Consider the following 22,855-nt stretch of genomic DNA (forward strand, 5'->3'; position numbering starts at 1 on the left):
AGAATAATAAATTGTATAAAAGGAGAATACATAAACAGGTATGTAAACTTAAGAAAATATTAATGTAAGAGAGAATATCATATTAATCCCAGGGACGAAATATAACAGAGAAATAAAAATAACTAGAGAAGTAATTTGCTCCAGCGATGCACAGATTATCGAGAAGTAGGTAGGTGTTTAAACTGAGAAATACAAGCTAACACAAATGAATTATATTTTATTTCTCAACCAATGTCCAGAGAGGGTGATAGAGAGTTATTTATAGGAAGATTATTTATTTTCAGATTTCACAGGGAGAGAGTTTGTTCGACTGATATTCACAGAGATTCAACTAATATTCATAGAGAAATTTTTATTCAACTCATTTAACTAATATTCACATAGAAATTTTATTCAACTCATTTAACTAATATTCCCAGAGAAATTTTATTCATCTCATTTAACTAATATTCACAGAGAAATTTATTTAACTAAAAATCACAGAGAGATTTAAAATAATCACAGAGAGATTTAAAAAATAATCACAGAGAGATTAAAGAATAAGATTCAGATTTCCATTCGAAGGACCAGAGAAATGAATCAGAGGGAGGATTAAAGATTCAAATCACACAGGAAGAATTTTGATTTCAGAAAAAGAGATTTAAACAAATAAAAGAATATGATTTTCTTTTGCTAAATTTTTTGGAAGAAAAACAAAAGCAAGATCATGTGCATATTTTCTTGAGGGAAATAAAATAATTTAAATAACTATATTTTACATGCACTATATGAAAGCATCATCATTACTATTTATCCTCAAATAAAAGATTTAAAATCAAATAAAAGAATTTCTTTATATAAAGGAAGATCTATAACTATTGATAATACGAATTCCTCATAAGTAAATGTAAAGATAAACAACGAGGAGAGAACCTGGTTTATCGAGCTTGATGTTGAATCCACTAGCTACCCTTATGATCTTTCCTTGCAACTTGAAAGAATTCCTTCAAACAACAACTTAAAATTCCTGCAACGAAATTGAGACTACCAAAAAGATCTATTTCTAAAACTTGGGAAATTTCCATCAAAACATAATCAACTCCCTTCTTTGAAACTTGCATATAATTTTATAAGAAAATTCCCTCAATTCCACTATCTAGAAAATTTAATTAAAAAGGAGATTCTTTCCCAATTTTGGATTTCATGCAAATTGATTAGACTTAGTGGAGGAGTTACATGCAAGATGGTGGAGAATCCTCTAGAAGCTTCTTATTCTTCTACAACATGTGCCATAATTGGACGTGGAAAATAAATCAATAAAAATAATGTATATTTTCCATGTGTGTGTGTGTGTGTTATTATTTTTCATTCTTTTTATAACATTTATTCAATCATTTAAATAGCTTATCCAAAGATAAAATAAAATTGTAATTTAAATCCAAAAGTGATAAATGAGGGTTGTGACACAACCATAAATGGTTATGTAAGAGCCATTAATGGTCATGTAAGAGCCATTAGTGGTTCTGGAAGACTTTGGAGGTTAAATTGTTGAACACACAAAGCATTAAATGCTTTTCAAAGACTTTGAAGTCTTTGAGAAGTGACTCCAAGTTGCTTAGGAATGTGACAATAATTAGGGGATGGATTAGGTTAATTAGGAAGGAGTTAGAAGAATCTAGAAGGGGATTAGGATGCAAGTGGGTTTGGTGGGTGAGGGAAAATAGGATTTTTAATTAAAATAAAATTCATTTATTTCAATAAATAGGTGCAAGTTGCATTTGTAGGAAAATGCAAGTGGGGGGGGAATAAATGATTTAAATAAATGTTTTATTTAATTTATTTAAAAGAAGAAAAGGGTTAAATGAAATAAATAGGATTTATTCATTTAATTGATTGTGAGTTTGGTTTAATGAATTAATTAAAATAAATTGAATAATTTATTTAATTAATAGGAGAATATTTTGAAGATGAATTAATTAAATATTAATTTAATTAACTGATGGCTAGTGGATTTTTAATCAAATAAATAGCAAATATTCATTTAATTAAACTAGACAGATTTATGTGACTATAAAACATATTGAACTACGCAAATAGCATGAAAGTATTAACAAAAAATATTGCTATTTAGTTGATCGACTCCTATTGATACCAACAAGGACATAAATGTTAAGCCAACACAAAAAGATACGCATGAAGAGGTTACCAAACATTTCAAATGAAATTATTATTAAGCTATTAAATGAGATAATTTTAATATCTATCTACACTAGTCCATAGCGATAAGCTTTCACAATTTTGGAACAAGCATTTAACCTCCAAACTTTAATCACTTGTAGTAAAACATGACACCAAGATTGACAATTGGAGTGATAGTGCTAACATTTAGTAAGGTAGCCTTATTTATTTGATTCTCACCTTGCTACTTATCTCTTACTTATTATACTATTGGTTTACACTTGTTTCAATCCTAAACCATCAAACTCTCTCAAGCTGCACAACCTAAAAACATTCAGTAGCCCCTAAGTGTAGGACTCAAGGATAGCAAAAGTAAAATGGTGACAATAAGTCACTAATTGATCTTACACATGACATCCATTATCACAACGAATTTAATAAAATTAGTGAAAATTTTGAGGATTCTTTGTTTATAATAGAATCTCCAAAGGTTATCAACATTTCACTAAAGAGACCTATAAACTAAACAAAGTAAATTTACCTTGACATTGTTACTCTATAGTAGAATCAAACTATGAATTTGAAAGAAAATAATCATGTGTGAAATTAAATTGGCATATATTTTTATTTCATTTTTTATTTCTAAATGAGATTTCAATAATAACAACTGAGAAAACAATAAAAGTTCCGTGCTAACAATTATGTTTTTGCAATACATCATTTTAATAGTTAATTTTTTTAACAATCATATATCAGTTTGCACAATTTGTTTTTTGATTTTGAAAAAGTTAGAATATTATAGAAAAACAAAAAATTCACTACTGAATATTTTATTTCATGTTTAAAATATTTTAAATTAGAAATAATACTATACAATCATAAATTGATATTAATGATAACCTAAAATAAATCTCTAATATATGAACTTAAAAAACTATTAGTTTATTTCTTTAATATTTTTTTCATAATTATTAAAATTATTAATTATTAAATACTACATAAAATTTAAGAATACTCATCAATATTTGTTTTATATTAAAAAAACAATACAAAATAATTAAACTAAATATTTCACATGACAATTGTCTAATCATTAATTTTTAAAAAACAAAACTTCTCATTATATACAAATAATTTATAACCAATTTAAAAAGTAAAAAACAAAACAAAAAAACAAACAAAAACGAAAAAAAAAAAAACATTAACTATAAATAAACTCTAATTATTAAATAAAATATTTGGAACCTAAATAATAATAGAGGAATTGATTAATGTAACTCCTTTACAACAAAGACTAACTTTAAAAAACAAAACTTACCACCAAATCAAAAGTTTTTAGACCCCACTTAAAAAACCAATAAAAGAAAACTTCCACATCTTTCTTTAAAAAGTGCACACCTCACATCTACTCAAAGTCCGTATCATGCCACGCTCATTTTGTTCACTTTTTTCTTTTGTAAGCTACAACTACTAATCCATAATTCTTCCCTAAATGCATATCCACACCAAAAAAAAAATGGTTGAATGGAAAGACAAGTTATATCCTATCTACCATTCTCAACCCCAAATAAAATAAAAAATCTAAATTTTAAAAAATATTTTGTTACATTTTCTTTAAGTTATTTAGAAAAGACAATAATTAGTATTAAGTAACCTATCAAATTATCTATTATTTTATTAAAATTTAAAATTTATAGTTTTTGAGTTATATTTATTGATCATATAGTAGTAGTCATTTAGGAGAATCCATCTCTTATAAGTATGAATTATCTATTTAATGTTGGTTTTAGGTAATGTTTCCATATATGAAATATGAAGGCTTTTTGGGAGGTAACCTATACCAATACTACTTTGAATCAATTGCAAGTAATTATAGAGTTCTTCTAATATCAAACACACTTAACTTGTCACCCCATTTACATAATCTCAAACAAGAATTATATCTTATGAATTTGTTCATTATGTAGCCTCTTAATTCATTCATTGTCAAATAGGTGATTTTTTTGTCACATGTCAAATTATATATTGTTTTATTATGATTCAACTAAAAGATTTCTGAGTCTCATTGATTCATATTTCACAAATAATAGTTCACAAGAATTCATTTTTCATAGTATGAAAAGTCTACTTAATGTTCATTGCTTCAATATGATGTTTATAGATATGAAGAATCAAGATTACTTGAAACTCAAGAAATTCAATTACTCTCTTAAAATTAAACTTATTTAACTTGCTACTTCATTTATGAGACATTCCAACCTAATGTGTATAGATATGAAATATCAAGACTCACCTAATTCAATATTATTTAAAATTGATCTATCTCAATATTATTTACATTTAAGACACTCAATTAGTCTCTTAAAATCAAACCCATTTAACTACTCCATTTACTAGTCATTCCAATGTAATAATTATAGATATGAAATATAAAGACTTCTAAATAATGACCTATCTCAATATTATTTAATTAAATTTAAGATATTCATTTAGTCTCTTAAAATCAAATCCAATTAATTTCCTAGTACATTTACCAAACATTCTAATAAAAATATTATCTTAAAACTAGATATACCGAATTATATACTATTTTATTACATGATTAACTGTCTAATTTTAAAATCAAATAGTAAACCACGAATAAAGATACCTTAGTTTTGGAACCGAGCAAATCTTTACTGCTAAAAATTCAACTCGCTGCGTCACATTTTTTCATTTGCGTGAAATCACAAGCGAAAGAAATAGGAGAAAAGAAGTGAAATATTAAAAATACCAAATTTGTTAATGAATGCCTGTAGACGACAAGGCATTAAATTCAGTCCAACCCGCGGGAGGTTCGATTATCAGCTATGCCGAATCTTCCTCGCATATAAATTTATTCGTCCATTTTTTTTCGATGATGTGTGGAGATATTTTCGGGGTTCCGTGTAACTAGGGTTTGAAAATTTTCAGGTTTATTTGGTTTTGTGATGAATGTGAGCACGAGAAGAATGATGGCGCGTAAGGAGACTGTGCGAGATCTCGTGGAGGAAGCCAAGAAGCGCATTGTTTTGATCTTCATTTGCGTCATCGGCCTTGCATACCTCATGTCCCGTAAGTTTTACAGTTTATTCTTCTCATTCGATGTTGGTTGTCTTTTTTTAAGAATTATAAAAAATTAGGGTTGTGAACGCTTTTCATAGGGGTTGTGTTATTTTTTTTGAAATACTAAGTGTCCTGAGCGAAAGGAGTTGTCGGAATTCTTTGTTGATGTCAAATTCTGCAAGAAAAGAGATCAAAGCCTTTACATGGTTTGATGTTTTGAATTGATGTCGGCTTGAAATTATGGTATGAAGCAAGCGACTGGAAAAGAATAAGCTGTTTTGAGGATTCATTGTTCTGAAATGTTGCTTGGAAGAGACGTTCATTGATTTTAATGTTTTACGTTGAGAACTTTATAATGCTGGAAATTATAACAAATCCTTTGTGTTATGTGGAGAAATTAACAAAGACTTGATGATTTGATGTTTTTCATAGAGAACTTCTCAATTTAAATGTTGAACTGAAACTATGTGAGAAAAATTCGGTTACCTTTATGTTATGATAAGAAACTGATGATCCTTAAGAGATTTGGTTTTTTGGATTGTGACCATGTCTTCAATTTTAAATGTTGAATTGAAGTTATGCTGGAAAAAACAACTCACTCTTATGGTATGCTGTAAGGTGACGAATCCGCAAGAGCTTTTATGTTTTGGATTTTTTCTTGGAAAAGATAAGGACAACTTTAAATTTGAATGTTTAATTTAAATTATGATGTAAAATAACAAATTATTGATGTTATTTTGATAAATTAAGAAACAGTTGAACAATTTGGTGTTTTAACGTTTGGATTGTTGTTTGTAATAGGCATTTCTCAAATTTTAAGTTGAAAATGAAATTATCTTGGAAAACTTAACAAGCTTCATTTTACTGTTAAATTGGAATAATCAATAATGTCTAGTAATTCAGTTATGGATTAAACCTTAATATTATTTCGACAAAAGAACTAACCCTTAAAGATTTCATGTTTTGGAGTTCTTCGATTTTAATACTGAATTGGAAATACGCTAGAAAAAATAATGAACACATATTGTTTGATGAGAAATTGACTAATCCTTGGAAGATTTGATGCTTTTAATTGTTGCTGGAAAAATGCGTCCGTTAATTTTAAATTTTGAAGTGAAATTATCACAGAAAAGTTAAACAATTTTTTATATCATATTGAGAAAATAAGAAAATTTGGTATGAAACAAACGACTGGAAAACAATAAGCTTTTTTGAAGATTCAATGTTCTGAATTGTTGCTTGCGAAAGGTGTGCTTTGATTTTAATGTTTTACGTTGAGAACTTTATTATGCTGGATATTATAACAAATCCTTTGTGTTACGTGGATTAATTAACAAAGACTTGATGATTTGATGTTTTTCCTAAAGAAATTTTCTATTTAAATGTTGAATTGATACTCTGTGAGAAAAATTCGGTAACCTTTATGTTATGTTGAGAAATTGATGATTTTAAGATATTTGGTATTTTGGATTGTGACCATGTCTTCAATTTTAAATGTTGAATTGAAGTTATGCTTGAAAAGATAAACAACTCTTAATGGTATGCTGTAAAGTGACAAATCCGCAAGAGCTTTTACGTTTTGGTTTTTTGCTTGGAAAAGATAAGGACAACTTTAAATCTGAGTGTTTAATTTAAATTATGATGTAAAAATAACAAATTCTTGGTGTTATTTTGATAAATTAAGAAACAGTTGAACAATTTGGTGTTTTGGATTGTTTTTTGTAATATACATTTCTCAACTTTTAAGTTGGAAGTGAAATTATCTTAGAAAACTTAACAAGCCTCAGGAAAACTTAACTAGCCTCATTTTACTGTTAAGTTGGAATAATGTCTAGTAATTTAGTTATGAATCAAACTTTAATATTATGTTGACAAAAGAACTAACCCTTAAAGATTTCATGTTTTGGAGTTTTTCGATTTTAATACTGAATTGAAATTATGCTAGAAAAAATAATGAACACATTTTGTCTGCTGAGAAATTGACTGATCCTTGGAAGATTTCATGCTTTTAATTGTTGCTGGAAAAATGCATCTGTTAATTTTAATTTTTGATGTGAAATTATCACAGAGAAGTTACACAATTTTTTATATCATATTGAGAAAATAAGAAAATATGGTATGAAACAAACGACTGGAAAACAATAAGCTTTTTTGAAGAGTCAATGTTCTGAATTGTTGCTTTGAAAAGGCGTTCTTTGATTTTAATGTTTTACATTGAGAACTTTATTACGCTGGAAATTATAACAAATCCTTTGTGTTATGCGGAGAAATTAACAAAGACTTGATGATTTGATGTTTTTCATAAAGAGATTTTCAATTTAAGTGTTGAACTGAAACTATGTGAGAAAACTTAGGTAACCTTTATGTTATGCTGAGAAACTGATAATCCTTAAGAGATTTGGTTTTTTGGATTGTGACTACGTCTTCATTTTTAAATGTTGAATTGAAGTTATGTTGGAAAAAATAAACAACTCTTAGTGGTATGCTGTAAAGTGACAAATCCGCAAGAGCTTTTATGTTTTGGATTTTTGCTTGGAAAAGACAAGAACAACTTTAAATTTAAATTTATAATTTAAATTATGATGTAAAATAACAAATTTTTAGTGTCATTTTGATAAATTGCGAAGCAGTTGAACAATTTGGTGTTTTGGATTGTTGTTTGTAATAGGCATTTCTCAACTTTTAATTTGAAAATGAAATTATCTTGGAAAACTTAACACGCCTCATTTTACTGTTCAATTGGAATAATGTCTAGTAATTAAGTTATGAATCAAAGCTTAATATATGTTGACAAAAGAACTAACCCTTAAAGATTTCATGTTTTGGAGTTCCTTGATTTTAATACTGAATTGGAATTATGCTAGAAAAAATAATGAACACATATTGTTTGCCAAAAAATTGACTATTCCTTAGAAGAATTCATGCCTTTAATTATTGCTGGAAAAATGCATCTGCTAGTTTTAAATTTGAAGTGAAATTATCACAGAAAACTTGAAAAGTTAAACAATTTTTTGTATCATATTGAGAAAATAAGAAAATAACACTCTTAACAGATCTGATGTTTTGGATTGTTTCTTGGAATAGTTGTACATCAAATTTAAATGTGATTAAAATTACACAATAAACCCAAAAAACATTTGATATTGTTGATGCTTGTTTTGAAAAAGTATTCTTCAATTTGAATAATCAAATTTGCAGTGAAGTTCTTGAAAGGTTTTGAAACTTTGCATTTGCTTGGAAAAGGCATTCTTTAAATTTAATGCCGACTGGAAATTGTGTTGCAAAAGTGACAAACCCTTAATGTTTAATGTGGCAAAAAATGATGAAATTTCAACATCTGCATATTTTGGATTGTTGTTTGGAAAGTAATTTACCAATTTCAATGCTGTTTTTAAAAATCCTTAAGTACTAGTACATTGCAAAACCAATGAGCCTTTAAATTTTTTGAATGTTTTGGTTGTTGCTTGGAATATATTAAAATAATATTGTAATATTGATATAATGGTCATCTTAGTCATTAAGTTTGTATTTAGAAACTTCCTTTTATGTCTTTCGTCTTTAGTTAGTTTTAAGAAGTTTTCTTTCTGTCTTTCCTATTTCTATTCTCGATCGTTTCCATTATGGAAAGATCCTCTTGTAATCTCTATTTAAGGAGTTTTCTTCTTCTTTTGTAATTATCGAATAATCAATTATCATTTCATGGTATCAAAGTGGGTTAAGTTTTTTCTTAAAAAAAATTGTGTGTATTTACCTAGGTTCTATTTTCCAGAATTTTTTTAGATTTTTTATGAAAAATCATGGTGATGTTATGACAATTTTTTTCAGAAATTTTGACAATTTTTAAAATAAAATTGTGGTCTTTTCTTTGAATTTTTCGTGAGAAATTTTTAGAAGAATTTTTTTAATGATTTTTTTTGAGAAAAAAATTGGAGGTTTTTATTGAAGATTTTTGAAGGTGTTTCTTAAAAAGGTTCTTGACCGTCTTTCTGTTCATGGGTTCTTTCTTTGGCGGAGGGTTTTTTGATTTTTTTTCCCACAAAAAATCATTAAGGGTGTTGTTATTTTTTGGGTTTTCTGATTTTTTTCCCACAAAAAATCGTGGTCGTGTGTTATTTCAGCATTGCTTTAAGGGTTTGACGATTTTTTCCACAAAATCATGGTTTCTTGCAGCTTGTTTTTGGGTCACACTTAGGCTTTCTAGGGCGAACAACGTTCTTCTGCTAAAGTTTTTGATGGTTTTTTGTACAAAATCGTGGGTGCTGCTTCTTTTAATGATTTTTTGCAAAATTGTGTTCTTTTAGACTTGTGAAGCTTTTGAGCAGCTTTACCCAACATCATGTTGGAAGGATTGTTGTAAACTTGGTCATATCCGGAAATTCTGCAGAACTAGGAAGGGTCTCAGCAGCAAGTTCATGTTGTAGAGCATTCTGAAGAGAAGGGGGCAGCCTTCTATGCATTTGTTGTCAAATGACCTGCAGATTTTGTCAAGTCTTTTGTAGGGTAGTTAGTAGGATGACCATTAAGGGAGGATATTAAAATAATATTGTAATATTGATACAATGGTCATCTGAGGCATTTAGTTAGTATTTAGAAAATTCCTTTTATGTCTTTCATGTTTAATTAGTTATAGGAAGTTTCCTTTTTGTCTTTCGTGTTTCTATTCTCTATCATTTCCATTATGGAGAGATCTTCTTGTAATCTCTATTTAAGGAGCTTTTGCCTCCTTTTGTAATTATCGACTAATCAATTATTATTCCAGAATAGGCATTTTTGATTTTTAATGTTGGAACGAAAATTTGCTGGAAAAAAGACAAGCTCTCAATTCTTTTTTTATGAACACAATGGCCCTTAAGTTTTTGTAAGTTTTGGATTGTTGGATTGTTGCTTGGGTAAAGGTTAGATTGAGATTGTGCTGCAGAGATACCAAACAAATAATATTATGTTTTGGATTGTTGCATGGAAAAGGCATTCTTCAGTTTTAATGTAAAATTGTTATTAAAACTAAAAAAAAAAATCACCAGTATTATGTTGAAAAAGAAGCAAAGTTGCAAACCTGTAAAAAGATCTGATGTTTTCGATTGTTGCTTGGTAAAGCATTCTTGTAATGCTAAATCGGAGTAATGTTGAACAAATAACTAATCCTTAGTATTGTGTTGTAAAAATAGCAAATCTGTAGAAGTGCTCTGTTTTAAATTCTCAGTTGTTTGGAAATTATATTAGTCAACGTTAATGCTGAACTGACGTGTTGCGAAAATGGCAAATTTATATTATTGTGTGCCATAAAAAAGAAATGTTTTAAAAGTTTTTTGATAATTTGGGTTGCCTCAAAAAGACATTGTCCAATTTACTGCCGAATTGAATATTATGTGGCAAAATAAGAAAACCCTTAAAAGAGTTAACACCGAGGATGAAATTAAACTGATGAATAATTCAATACAAGGAACATGGCACTTAAAATGCAGTTGTTTTTCTCTTTTGACTTTTTGGTATTGCGTAAAGGTATTGATTTTGAAGCTAGATTACAGTATTTGGGGGGATGTTTTCTGGAACCTAGTTTGCTAAATAGTGATTTTGGTCCTAGATTGGCAGTTTTCATGTATTAACGAAATATTATTTATGAGGTAATTGTTTGCCTTTAATACAGTGACAAGCTCTTCAGTATGGATTAACATGCCTGCTGCAGTTCTTGTAATAATTCTTGTTCGCTACATTTCATACGATCTTGATGCCCGAAGAAGGAAAGGAGGACAAGGTACAGCGGCTTCATTGAATCATTCATCACAAAATCAAGTACCTCTCGGTAATACTCCATCTCCATCTCATCAAAAACACATTGATTGGAGACAGAAAGTTGACTCTCCATTTGTTGAGGCAGCCATTGATCAATTCACAAAGCATCTTGTGTCTGAGTGGTTAACTAATATGTGGTATAAGAAAGTAACACCTGATCAAGATGCTCCAGAGGAGCTTATGAACATCATTAATGGGGTTCTTGGAGAGATATGCATGCGTGCCAAGGATGTGAATCTTATTGATCTTTTAACAAGGTGGATAGCATTATATCTAATCTCAGTTTCTATCTAGATGCTATTTCAATGTTATAAAAGGTCCATCCTCTTAAAACTAATAATTACAAATCTATTAATGTAGGGATATTGTGAATTTGCTATGCGAGAATCTAGAGCTTTATCGAGTGATACAGACCCATATTGGTGAAGGGGTGTTGAGCAGCTTGTCAAAGGATGAAAGAGATGCAAGATTGAAGTTAACTCTAGCAACTGATGACAAACTTCACCCAGCACTCTATTCGGCTGAGGCAGAGCACAAGGTTTGAGGTTATCTTGCCATCTTCACTTGTTCTTGTTATTTTATAGGTTGGATAATAGTGTGATTTAGTGTAGTTTGAAGATTGCCTTCTATAACATGAACCGATTTTTGGCACTTTGAAATGTGGCTGTAATTTTTTGCCTGAGTATTCTGTAACCTGTTCTAATTCAAGTTTTTATCAGTACGGTCTCTTTTCAGGTTCTACAAAGGTTCATGGATGGTGTTATGAGTTTCACATGTAGGGCTGAAGATTTGCAATGCAAATTGTTTCGATATGTTGCTAGAGAGCTACTTGCCTGTGCTATGATCCGTCCACTCATGAACTTAGCTAGTCCCAAGTATTTTCTGCCACTGGTTGTTCTGTCTTTAGTTTCATACATTTTCCTGAATTTGAGATTCCTTGTTCTAATACATTCTAAGCTGCCGTGAATACTATGGTTTTTCATGTTGTTTTATCATTTTCTGTTGTCTTTATTTTCACTGGCAGGTTCATAAATGAGCGAATAGAATCTGTTGCTCTAGCCCGCAGTAATAAAGATGAAAAACAAAACAAAACTTCTGATTCTGAGACAAAACAGAGCAAGTCTGCAAGATCGAGGTCTTCAACTGATCATTTTTCTGGTTTTTTGGATCGCTCTGCCGCAGGGGTTGAACTTGTTCAGTTTGGACCTAGTCCTAAACAAACTTCCTCAGCTGAAATTGATGGGAAGGAAATGGGATCTATCTCTAGTCCTCATCAGGAATCAACACATACTTATCTTGGATTATCTGCAGGAGTCCAATCAAAAAATTCTATAGCTCACCCTTTCCAACAAGAGGGTAATAAAACCACTGATTTTTCTGGAGAGAGGTTTAAGATTCCTATTAAAAGTGCTGAGGGGATAGGAACTCACGGTGTTAATGATAGAACCATTCCGGCACGTCATTCCTTGGGTGGGGAATGGGCTCAGATGCTTGATACTATCTCAAGGAGAAAAACTCAGGCCCTTGCTCCTGAGCATTTAGAGAATTTGTGGACAAAAGGGCGTAATTATGTAAGGAAGGATATTGCAACAAATTTGTCACATACAGTCAATCCTAGGGTCATTGATAAGACAGACCTTGGCAGGAAGCCATTACATGAACAGCCAGATAATTCAGGTATAACTAACACCTCTCTGTCAGAAAGGAGTACAACTTTTTCTCCTCTGACAAAACAATCTACTGATAATTTGGACAGAGCAATGAAAAATGCCAACAAATTGAATCAACCTCCCCAGATTTTACACAAGCACATAAAATTTGAAGAACCCTTTCTTCAGCATATGGAGATTGTAGAAGATAGTGGCAGTTCTTATGCAAGCGAGGAGGATGAAAATAACACTGTGACAGGACTTGGTACACCTGGTGTTAAGGTATGGGATAGCAAAAGTAATAGAAGTGGATCCACGTCACATGTAAGGCATCCTTTAGAAAATGCTGAGGGTGACCAGGAAAATCATGGAAACAAAAATCACCTCCGGTATCGTAGGGTATATAAAAGTGCATCTGGCCGGAAAAGGGCTAGATCCCGTCATCGAGCAGATAGCTGGCAGGAAGTGGAACGGACAACTTTTTATCTGGGGGATGGTCCAGACATCTTGACCGTTGCCCAGGAAGAAGCAGTAAATTTGGAAGATGAGGATAATGAGAATGATGATCAGAGTAGAGTTACTAGTGGTACAATGGCTTCTTCATCAGATGCTATTTCTTTCATTTCTGAAACAACAAATTTATCTGGAAGGAATTCTCAGACCCCTCTCTGCGCTGCAAATTTACCCTGTCAGCAGCTGCGTTGCAAAGTACGTACTTATCATACTATCAGGTCAATGAGATAGAAATTGGACTGTATAGAAAGGAAGTATTATTTTAATGTCCAGAATTATAAGCAGAGTTGGTTAATAGGTTTGTTCTGTGTACTTATAGGGGAAGATGCTTAATGTCCCATTGTCATTGAGACTGTGAAGTACATAGAGACAGAAACCTAGTTAGGGGGAGTGCACACTGCATTTCTGAGCTGTGATGCTTATCAACCATAAACCATTGTGCATAATTGGATTCCTAATGAAAATAATGCTCTGTGGAGTCATGTAAATAGGAAGGAAACATAATTCCATCTTTTAGTTTTTAATGGCTTCTAAGCTGTGCAAAGAGTCTTATGGAATTTCTTTGGCAGGTTTTTGGAGCCGACTTTGTTAAAAGTGGATCTAAAACCATTGCTGTATATTCCATCTCTGTAACAGATTATGCAAATCATTCTTGGTCAATCAAAAGAAGGTATTGTAATTAAAAGATCTGAAAACTTAGTACTAACTATTCCATCTTTTTGATGCTATTTTAAACCTGTTGTGTTGATGGTCAGTGCCTGTAGATATTCTCATTTAAGGGTGCACTGCTTTTGGAACTATTTACTTTTCATGTTGGACTTGGCCGACTTTGTTTAAGGTTTGTGAAAAATTTGATGCATATAGATTTCGACATTTTGAAGAGCTTCATAGACGACTCAAAGATTTTCCAGAATATAATCTGAATCTGCCTCCTAAACGAATTTTTGCATCAAGTCTGGATGCTTCGTTTGTTCACGAGCGCTGCAATTTGCTCGACAAATATTTGAAAGTGAGTAATCAATGTTTCATTTGCATCCTATTGAATTTAATGAAACTTGACGTTGAGCATGTGCTTTGTTATTTAGAGATCTCTTGTTTTCTGTACATCAATTTTTTCTTTATTTCTTTGAAATTGAGAGAAATAAATTACCTATCTTTAGAATGTAACCCATTTTAATGCAGTTAGTCATATCTGATTTTTGATTTTTTGTTTCTATGTAAAAAGTGGTCTTGCAATGTACCATTGTAGGGGTCTTGGGGGTCGATAGTTTCATTCATGTGGAATGATTGTCCATGTTTCTGTCAAATGCTGATGGGAATGTGTTTTTTTAATATTTTAGTGCTTCTTGTAGAGTTTTCTTAGAAGGGCATGTGAAATCAAACGTCCACAAATAAACTTCTAAACATTAAATGCCAATCCCTTCCCAATTTGCCCGTTAAATATAGTTTATGCATGTAGATTATATTTTATCCTTTTAATTATTCATACTTCCATTTACTTTTATGTCTGGGTGGGATGCTTTTTGATAAATAAAAAGATTTCAAACATCAAGTAGCAGTTTTCCCAAGTCATCCATCAAATATAGTGGAAGCATGTACATTATATTTTGTGCCTTTTCTTATGCATACATCTTGCCAATCTTTTTATGACTACATGGGATGCACTTTGACAGATCTCATTACTTTCTGACAAACAATCTTGTGAATATCCTTGATATAGGCAGTGGATATAGGCTATATGTTCCGTGTTTCTTATGTCTTGGAGACATGGGGACTGCTCCTGGATATCCACAAAATACTAGGGATGCATTATTCGCCCCAGAAAAGACACATCTGGATGCCTCTTGTCCCCTTTTAAAGCGAGAAATTTTTTGTGTAGTTTTTAAAAATTATTTTAGCCTTTACCTTGCTGAAGTTTTGGTCATAGCCTTTTAAAGCAAGAAATTTTTTGTGTAGTTTTTAAAAATTATTTTAGCCTTTACCTTGCTGAAGTTCTGGTCATAGCCTTTTAAAGCAAGAAACTTTTTGTTTAGTTTTTAAAAATTATTTTAGCCTTTACCTTGCTGAAGTTTTGGTCATATGTTCTCAGTTCTGCTGCAAAACATGGCTGATACTGTTGAAATTGTATGGTATCAAGTGCATCCAACTAAATTCTGTGATGTGCCTGAAATGATTTAGTTAACTACCTAACTCATACTTTGCGTATACTATGCAATTATGCAAGAGGTTGGATATAGCAACCAAAAGTGGACTATTTAGCCAAGAGTTTCATGAATAGGTATTGTACATTAATATTACAACTGAACAAGATTACTACTTGGCAGTTGCAAGAGAGGCAGCTAGTTGCCTTTGGTCTGTTCATATTTTTCATCTCGTCAATTTCTAGAAGTGCCATAGAGTTGGCAAAACAGGGCTGACACTGTTAAAGCTATGTGGTATTGAGTATGTCAAACCAGACTTTGCAGATTTGACTATGAGTGCTTGGAATGATGTCAAAGATCATGTGAAAGATTAAATGTGACCTGAAGTACTGCTCTGACACCACACTATTATATAAATTCTATTTCCTACTAGATTGGTTGTCACTTTTTGAGAAGCAGTGGTCCCCACGGCTGCAAGTTGAGAGAGGTAGTGTGAAAAGAGTTTTTGCAACTTCTGCTTTGGTGTATTAATTCCTTGCACAAGGCATTTGACCAAGCTTGACAATTTGTTAGATTAGAATATCCTGATTTCTTGTGCGTTTGACCTATGATTTGATGATTTGATATGCATCTGCTGGCATGCTGCAATTTGGATTTAGTTTTGTGTTTGAGTTAATCAACTACATCTAGCAAAGGTGAAAAATAATGACACAAACTGAAACACCCACAAGGACTATTTTTTTCTTCTTCTTAAATTAGAGTTCAGACCAATCTAAAGCATGCATTTCTTGTTAACTATTAACTAATCACAGTTTGATTAAACAATTGTTTAATCAAACTTTCCTAACTTCATCATGACAGATGCAAATCTGAGTACAAAAACCAGCCATCTGGTGGTGTAACTATTCAAGTTGAAATGTATAAACAGTTGGCATAATCGTTTGGAAAATAACCGATTGATCTCAAGTATGAAATAATAACCTCACTATTTGGATCTGCATGCCACGGACCAGAATTAATGGATATAATAATTTCATGAATGGCAATTAGGAGACAAGCTATTTTTGTTTAATATACAATCTGAGTTTCAGTTGGGATATTTCAGTTGTTTCCTCATAAAGGTGCATATATAATTGAATATTGAGTAATAATAATGTAATGCCAATGATGGATAAAACAAATAACAAGTTTGCCAATCCAGTGAGCAGATGGCAGCCCAAATGAGCTGCCAACTTGTGGCTTCCATGAGAAGTATGTAAACTAGGCAATATAGTAAATCTTTAGATTTTTCTGTCTATTTCTGTCTGCTGTCTGTCTCACAGTCTGTCTTTTTGTCTGTCTCTTGCATACCATACATCAGGGCCAAAGTTTATTGGTGGTTATTGTCATCTTGTCAACTTGGCAGTTTCTATGTATGCCTACTAAGATTTTGTCTTCAATTAACTTTATACTCCAATTAACTTTAATCTTAAGAAGTGATTAAAATGGTATCTTTGTTCCACATTTACCTGATTTTTGTCTGCTCTTTTGATAGTCCATTTTGACATTTACTCCTTTCTTCCTTCAAGCATTATATTAAGAGAAATTTGATGTGTTTGAAGAACTCGAGGATACTTACAAAAGGATTTTAATAGTTGGTCAAGATCAGAAATTACATGTGAATGTGTGGACCTCTTACACATTAAGTCTCAAGAAAATAAAAGAAAAGTCTAATCTATGACGATGTTTTCAGTATTCTCTGTTGGTGTTGTATGATGGTATCCTTTCTCAGTTCTCAACTTCTCATCGCTTTGGTCCTTGGGCTTGTTATTTTCCTGCTCAACTGTATGTGCAACCAATGGGAATGTGTGTCCTTCAATTTAAGTGGACATATTTGTAATATTGATAATTTCATAATTCATTCAGAAGTATGCCTTCTTTAATTTATTACAAGATCTCTATGGATATTGGTTTGCTGGACTTGCTTTTATATGGACTTCTTTTTGCAGGATATTTTCATTTTCAAATATGGTGGGCTTAAAAAATCAAATGAATTCTATTTTTATTAGTGTTGATTCAAAGATGCACTTGATTATTTTGTGAGATTGATTCTGTTTTTTACTTGCAGGATTTGCTCTTACTTCCTAACGTAGCAGATTCTATTGAAGTCTGGGATTTTTTAAGTGTTGATTCACAGGTGTGTTCTGTTATTGTGAAAAATAATCTATTTTTATTTATTAGTTTGCATAGCCATTTTTATTTTTTATTTTAGTGATGGAAAAGTGGCTCTAACTTATTCATCATTTTTTTGACAGACTTATATGTTCTCAAATTCCCTCTCAATAATTGAGACCTTATCAGGTGAGTGATTTGGTTGTGCTGTGGAAGACATACTCAGTATTTCTATGAAATTCATTTGTGATATTTATCCAGTGGTCTTTTTTCTTTCCTGAATTTTTCTCTTCATGCAAAATGTGGGCAGTTGATCTTGATGTCAAACAGCACGGGAAGCATTCAAATACCCTTGAAAATTACACAAAGAATAAACAAGAACATTTAGATCAGATCCCAGATAAAATACAAGTAAGAAAAATTGATTCTGCTTCTAATCTAGCAACAAGCCATGTTAAGGAAGAAATCAGGTGGCAAGGCAGAGAAACTGAACAAGATCAGCCCCTAAAGAAGAAGAAACAACTTGAAGGTATGCACATCTATTTTACAGATAGTGATTCAGAGAATTGAGAAACACAAAGGAAATTTTAAAATATCTGAAATAAGTAGAAATGCTGCAAGGTCAGAGGTGAGTGTATTGAGGAATGCTCCTGACATATTCGGTGCAGTTGAGGATGATTCTCCACTACCATCTGAGGTAATCTTAAACTCATTTTAGAGTCTATTTCCTCTTCTTGGTTATATTTATGTTTACAGGATGCTATTTTATAGTTGCTTTGCATATTACATAAGGCAGATTTCAAGAAGAAATATGGTTCTGTGAGGATATCTTGTTTCTCAAATCAAGCCTTCATTTTGTTAGATTTGTAGTGCTGCTTTCACCTTAGATTTGTGCTACTGTTAATTATATTATGAACACATTTTCAAGTTTCTATATTTAGTATTGTATGATGGTAGTAAATACACACTTTCATGAAAATTAACAGTACTCCCTTTCTTTTTAAGATAACTAACTTTAATATTACAATTAGAATATTGTATATAAGTAGATGGTGCCAGAAAGTAAGTCATTTCCTTTTCACCAAAACAAGAAGAGCAAGCATCTATAGCTGTATTTCAGAAGACAGGTTACAGTTCCCATCCGAAAGGAGCTTTGCAGTTTGCACTATATACTAAGTGAAAAAGATAATGAAAATCTATTCTACTTAGCTTTACATTTCACCTTCCAAAAAATAGAATGAAGTATTATCTGAAAGACATCTTAGAAACACCATGTTGGTTTCTTACAAAATCATGGTTCAACTACATTTTGAAAGGAGCTCGGTGAGAAGAATATAATGCCATTACTTTATTCCTAGTCGTAACCAAAATTTTGGGTGGATCCTATTTGTAGTTTTAACCTTGTGGGTGTGATAATGTTATAGTTTATGTGCATGGTGCAAACTAGAAATATGATTAGTCAGATGAAATCCTTATGGAAGTATTCTTTGCAATCCTATTAAGAGGGAAAAGTATCATCAGGGTGTTTTTCTGCCCAACCACGGACTTACTAGTCCCCTGTGCCATTTCCAATTGGAAAGGCCCGACTCTTCGCAGGGAGGTTTAAGAAGTTGGTTCAAATGCCATTTGAGTCCGGTGTTTGTCCCTACACAACTCTAGTCGGTCACACCCCATAGGCAGATCCTAACTAGTATGACTTCTGATTGGGTTGCATAACTGGACCAAAAGATCTGACTGATGCATACTTATTGTAGCGTCACCTTGGCTATAGGTTTTACATGTTTGCAACATGTTGACGTGTGTAGTCACTGATCATCACCCTATCGGTTGAACTAAAAGCAAGAGGTAGAACTCCAAACCATCAAGACTATCTCTTACGCTATTTGCATATTGACTCTATTTGACGCTTACTAGGCTTACACATTTGTTTCTGACTTAGAGGAAAACAGATTTGTAGTAATAAGCACCACTAGCTATTAATCCTGCTTTATGAAACACTTTTTATCTTCTTTGTTGATGATACCTTCTGGTTCCATACTTGAGCTCATGAGCTAGCTAACCTGCTCTCTCCTGTTCTCAGGTATGGGAACTCAGTTTACCATTACTGTATTATCTTACAATTGTTAATTGTACCAAGACTCTCTCAGGTCTGGAACTTAGTTAATTGCAAAAAACATAGAACTTGTGCGCTTATCCTTTCTAGGAATACATACCAGTATTCTGATTTCTAACTTTTAATTCCTTGATTGGTTCTACTAACCATCTCAAATGCTTATGCTAGATTCTACTTGAGTCTATGCTTTCAAGTCCTGTTTGGCTAGCCACTTTGGCTTCCTATCCAGCTGCAGCTTATTATTACAACAATGTTGCTTGTAATTTGTGTTTCAATCCTAGGATAGTTCTGAGTTTTAAAATGTATTCGATACCACCGTACAGTATAATAACATGGCTTTTGTCATTATTTCCATACACTTAAGCACACTTAAAGAATTAGGTACACAACCAATAGTTCCGAAAGTACTTCTACCTTAACATTTGTAGTTCGTTCTCTTCATGAACTCGGCTACAACTTGAACTCTTTAGGACTTATATTCTTTTGTTTTGAAAACTCAACTCATGGATGACCACTTATCTTTCAACTTGGTAACCATTTACAACACACATGAATCAAGTATAAGCAAATAGTTCTCTACTGAGTATCTTAGCTTATTCATCTTGGTTGGACTATCTGCCTCTTCTTGAGGTTTGAAGTCTTTTTAATTCTTATTTAATTGAGTATGAAAAATACTGCCTTGCCGAATTTTAAGTGTAACCCCCCTTATGGTTTGCTACTCCCTTTTTTAATCTTGCAATTAATACCATGGTATGAATAAGATTAAGTAGGCAATTTACTGCTAGCTCTCATATACGTGCTAAGCTTCTGCATGCATTGAGTTTATACATGCTAACACTGCACTATCCATATGAACTGTATGTTTTAAATATGCAAAAACTGCATCTATGGAGCACAATAGAGCTACCATTTTGTCTAAGTAATCGTCTTCATACTAGGGTAATTAGGTATTCTCCTCTTATAGGAAAATTAGTCACTTACATAGACTCGGTTAATCAGTACTGAGAACATTACTAGTAACAGTCTCCACCACAATTCTGGTTAGCTGTTTGTTTGGCGCTCTTATCTCGATCTCAGGTAATCCCTTAAAAGCTTTCTGCTAAATTTTGAATGAGAGAAAGAACAAGATAATGAGGTATCACACAATTATTGCCGCCTTGGCATCTTACATGTAATTACAACATTCTCAAGTCCTTATGGTTTGAATTTAACCAGATTCTGGAATATGTTTTTTGCGGTTTTAATTCTGTCTCAGGTGCACATGGAGTTATCTTATCAAATTGTTTAAACCCCAAACTCATAGGGTTGTTAAGGTGTAGTTACTTTACTCTGTTTAATTAAGCTACATGTGCATTCTAATATCGGATGCATTTCCATTTCAAATAAATTAGAGCTTCTAATACAGCTTCAGCTCAGACAAAAATGTAATCTTGTCATATATAAGAATGGAAAGAATCTCTTTCTTTTCATAAAAGAAAAGCATGGAACTGAAACAAATAGAATGAATAAGAGAACATGACCTGTTTAATGCAGCAAGTGAAATGAAGTGCAGGGTCTCCTCTTCCAGAAGTTATACGGTCAGCTATACTTCTTCCCTACACCAATGGTTTGGCAATGTATGCGTATATGAAGACTATCGAGACAGTGCTCTTATTTCTGAGCAGAACCCCAAGCTCTATTCTCCTTCACCTCTTGTAATTTAGTTTTCTTTTTCGCCAGTGAAAACCAAAGAATGCCCTCCCTCCATTTCGTATCTTTTTTAATACTTCACAACCCGTAATATCCTTACAGATTTCAAAGACTTTCAGTATCTTTAATAATGAAAGGTTTGGGCATATTTCATATTGATTCACCTTTAATTTGAGTCTCATTTCACTCACATTTGCCTAGAATGCTATATTTCCGCCTTTGCCAATATGGCAGTGATCAACTCGTACTAAAGTCGAGTGGCAAAATAGATAATCTACTTCAGCTTAAGCGCGTTATTTCACATATGAACCCTTTAGAATATAATAAGCGATTCTTTTATTAACGTATGATCTCATTCGAGAGGCATAGCTCCCGAAACTATGGTATACATAATTAAGCCATACAAAAGATTTGAGACAAGTTCAAGAAGTGACTTCAAGAAAGTTCCATAATTATAGGGAACATTTAGAGTTAAGACAAAGATCTCAAAATGGTTTGGTCAAAAGAATTGAATACCAAATCCAAGACCGGGATGGTAAAAACCCTAATCACCTACATTGACTAGTAGGGTTACCTGACTTGACATTGGCTGACGGTAAAAAGTTAAACACAATTCTACATGTTTCAACTTACAGATAGGATTACAAATGGCATTGAGTCCTTCTTTTGTTACCTTCTGACCTAATGATACTTCCCCTCCCTTCTCAGAGGACGATGACCTCCTACACACACTAGGTCAAATTCATGTAGTTAGTCTGGAATCTTGACATATCTCTATCATTGCATTTATTGATAAAAGAAGCAATCATCTCATATTCCATAATGATTAAAACTAAATCATTAACATATGTTTTGCGAATCACCATTCCACAATACTAGGCAACAAGTATCAATGCATAAAATAACATCAAAATATCTACGTCACAAGTGGGATGTAACAACCAAACATTCCATTATCTCTCTTTGCAACTTTCATGATCTTCTGTAAAATATCTCACAAGGTACTGCTCTTATTAATAATTTTGGACTTTACAGTGAAAACGGGGTTTCAGAAGAGAGGAGCATCAACAACGTCCTCTGTATTAGTTGGGGACAATTTAACCCACACCAGACTGTCAAGATAAAGGGATGGGATTCAAAGTACAGTTCAAACTCATTTGAGTCATATTCATGATGATGTTTGCAACCCTTCAATTAGAATGCCTAATAAATGACTTCTCTTTGTACTTGGAAATGTGGATGCTGTATGCAGCCTCCTGGACCTTGTGACCTCTCCTCTGAGGTGGGACATGAAGAAAACTTCATGGCACTTATATGTGTCAAAATTGGATCAAGACTTCCATACTGTTTTGGCCACCTAAGTACACATAAAGAGCATTACCATTGTTCCTTGGGATTGTCTGGTCATACTCCACACCAAACAGGTTTTCAAACTAAAGCATGTGGTACAAATTTGAGTGCCTCCTTTGTATTGTGTAATGTCCCCTAATTGGGAATGGCCTAAATTTGCCCTAATTCTCAATTTCCAAGTAAGTGGTTTTTAGAGTATAACTTCACCTGATTGAAAC

General features: G+C 32.2%; 1 protein-coding gene across 7 annotated transcripts in view; it reads left to right on the plus strand.

Annotated features, from left to right (window-relative positions):
- The first annotated feature begins 4,839 nt into the window (after window positions 1-4,839).
- Window positions 4,840-22,855, plus strand: part of LOC131050131 (uncharacterized) — a 53,887-nt gene continuing 35,871 nt past the window's right edge. For 2 of the 7 annotated variants that reach the window (XR_009106853.2, XM_057984296.2), the window contains exons 1-12: window positions 4,840-4,991; window positions 5,110-5,250; window positions 10,886-11,288; window positions 11,392-11,569; window positions 11,767-11,906; window positions 12,056-13,388; window positions 13,763-13,863; window positions 14,058-14,202; window positions 17,442-17,510; window positions 17,629-17,674; window positions 17,796-18,014; window positions 18,112-18,182. Coding sequence is in view for 4 of the 7 variants with exons in the window: in XM_057984296.2 (XP_057840279.2) it covers window positions 4,946-4,991; window positions 5,110-5,250; window positions 10,886-11,288; window positions 11,392-11,569; window positions 11,767-11,906; window positions 12,056-13,388; window positions 13,763-13,863; window positions 14,058-14,202; window positions 17,442-17,510; window positions 17,629-17,674; window positions 17,796-18,014; window positions 18,112-18,182 (2,892 nt within the window). In the remaining 3 variants the exon portion in view is untranslated. Of the gene's footprint in view, window positions 4,992-5,109; window positions 5,251-10,885; window positions 11,289-11,391; window positions 11,570-11,750; window positions 11,907-12,055; window positions 13,389-13,762; window positions 13,864-14,057; window positions 14,203-17,441; window positions 17,511-17,628; window positions 17,675-17,795; window positions 18,015-18,094; window positions 18,183-22,855 lie in introns of those variants that run through there. The other 5 variants (XM_057984295.2, XM_057984294.2, XR_009106854.2 and 2 more) reach the window with 4 other exon arrangements.

The sequence above is a fragment of the Cryptomeria japonica genome, chromosome 6 (assembly GCF_030272615.1).
Source record: "Cryptomeria japonica chromosome 6, Sugi_1.0, whole genome shotgun sequence".
Lineage (NCBI taxonomy): Eukaryota > Viridiplantae > Streptophyta > Pinopsida > Cupressales > Cupressaceae > Cryptomeria > Cryptomeria japonica.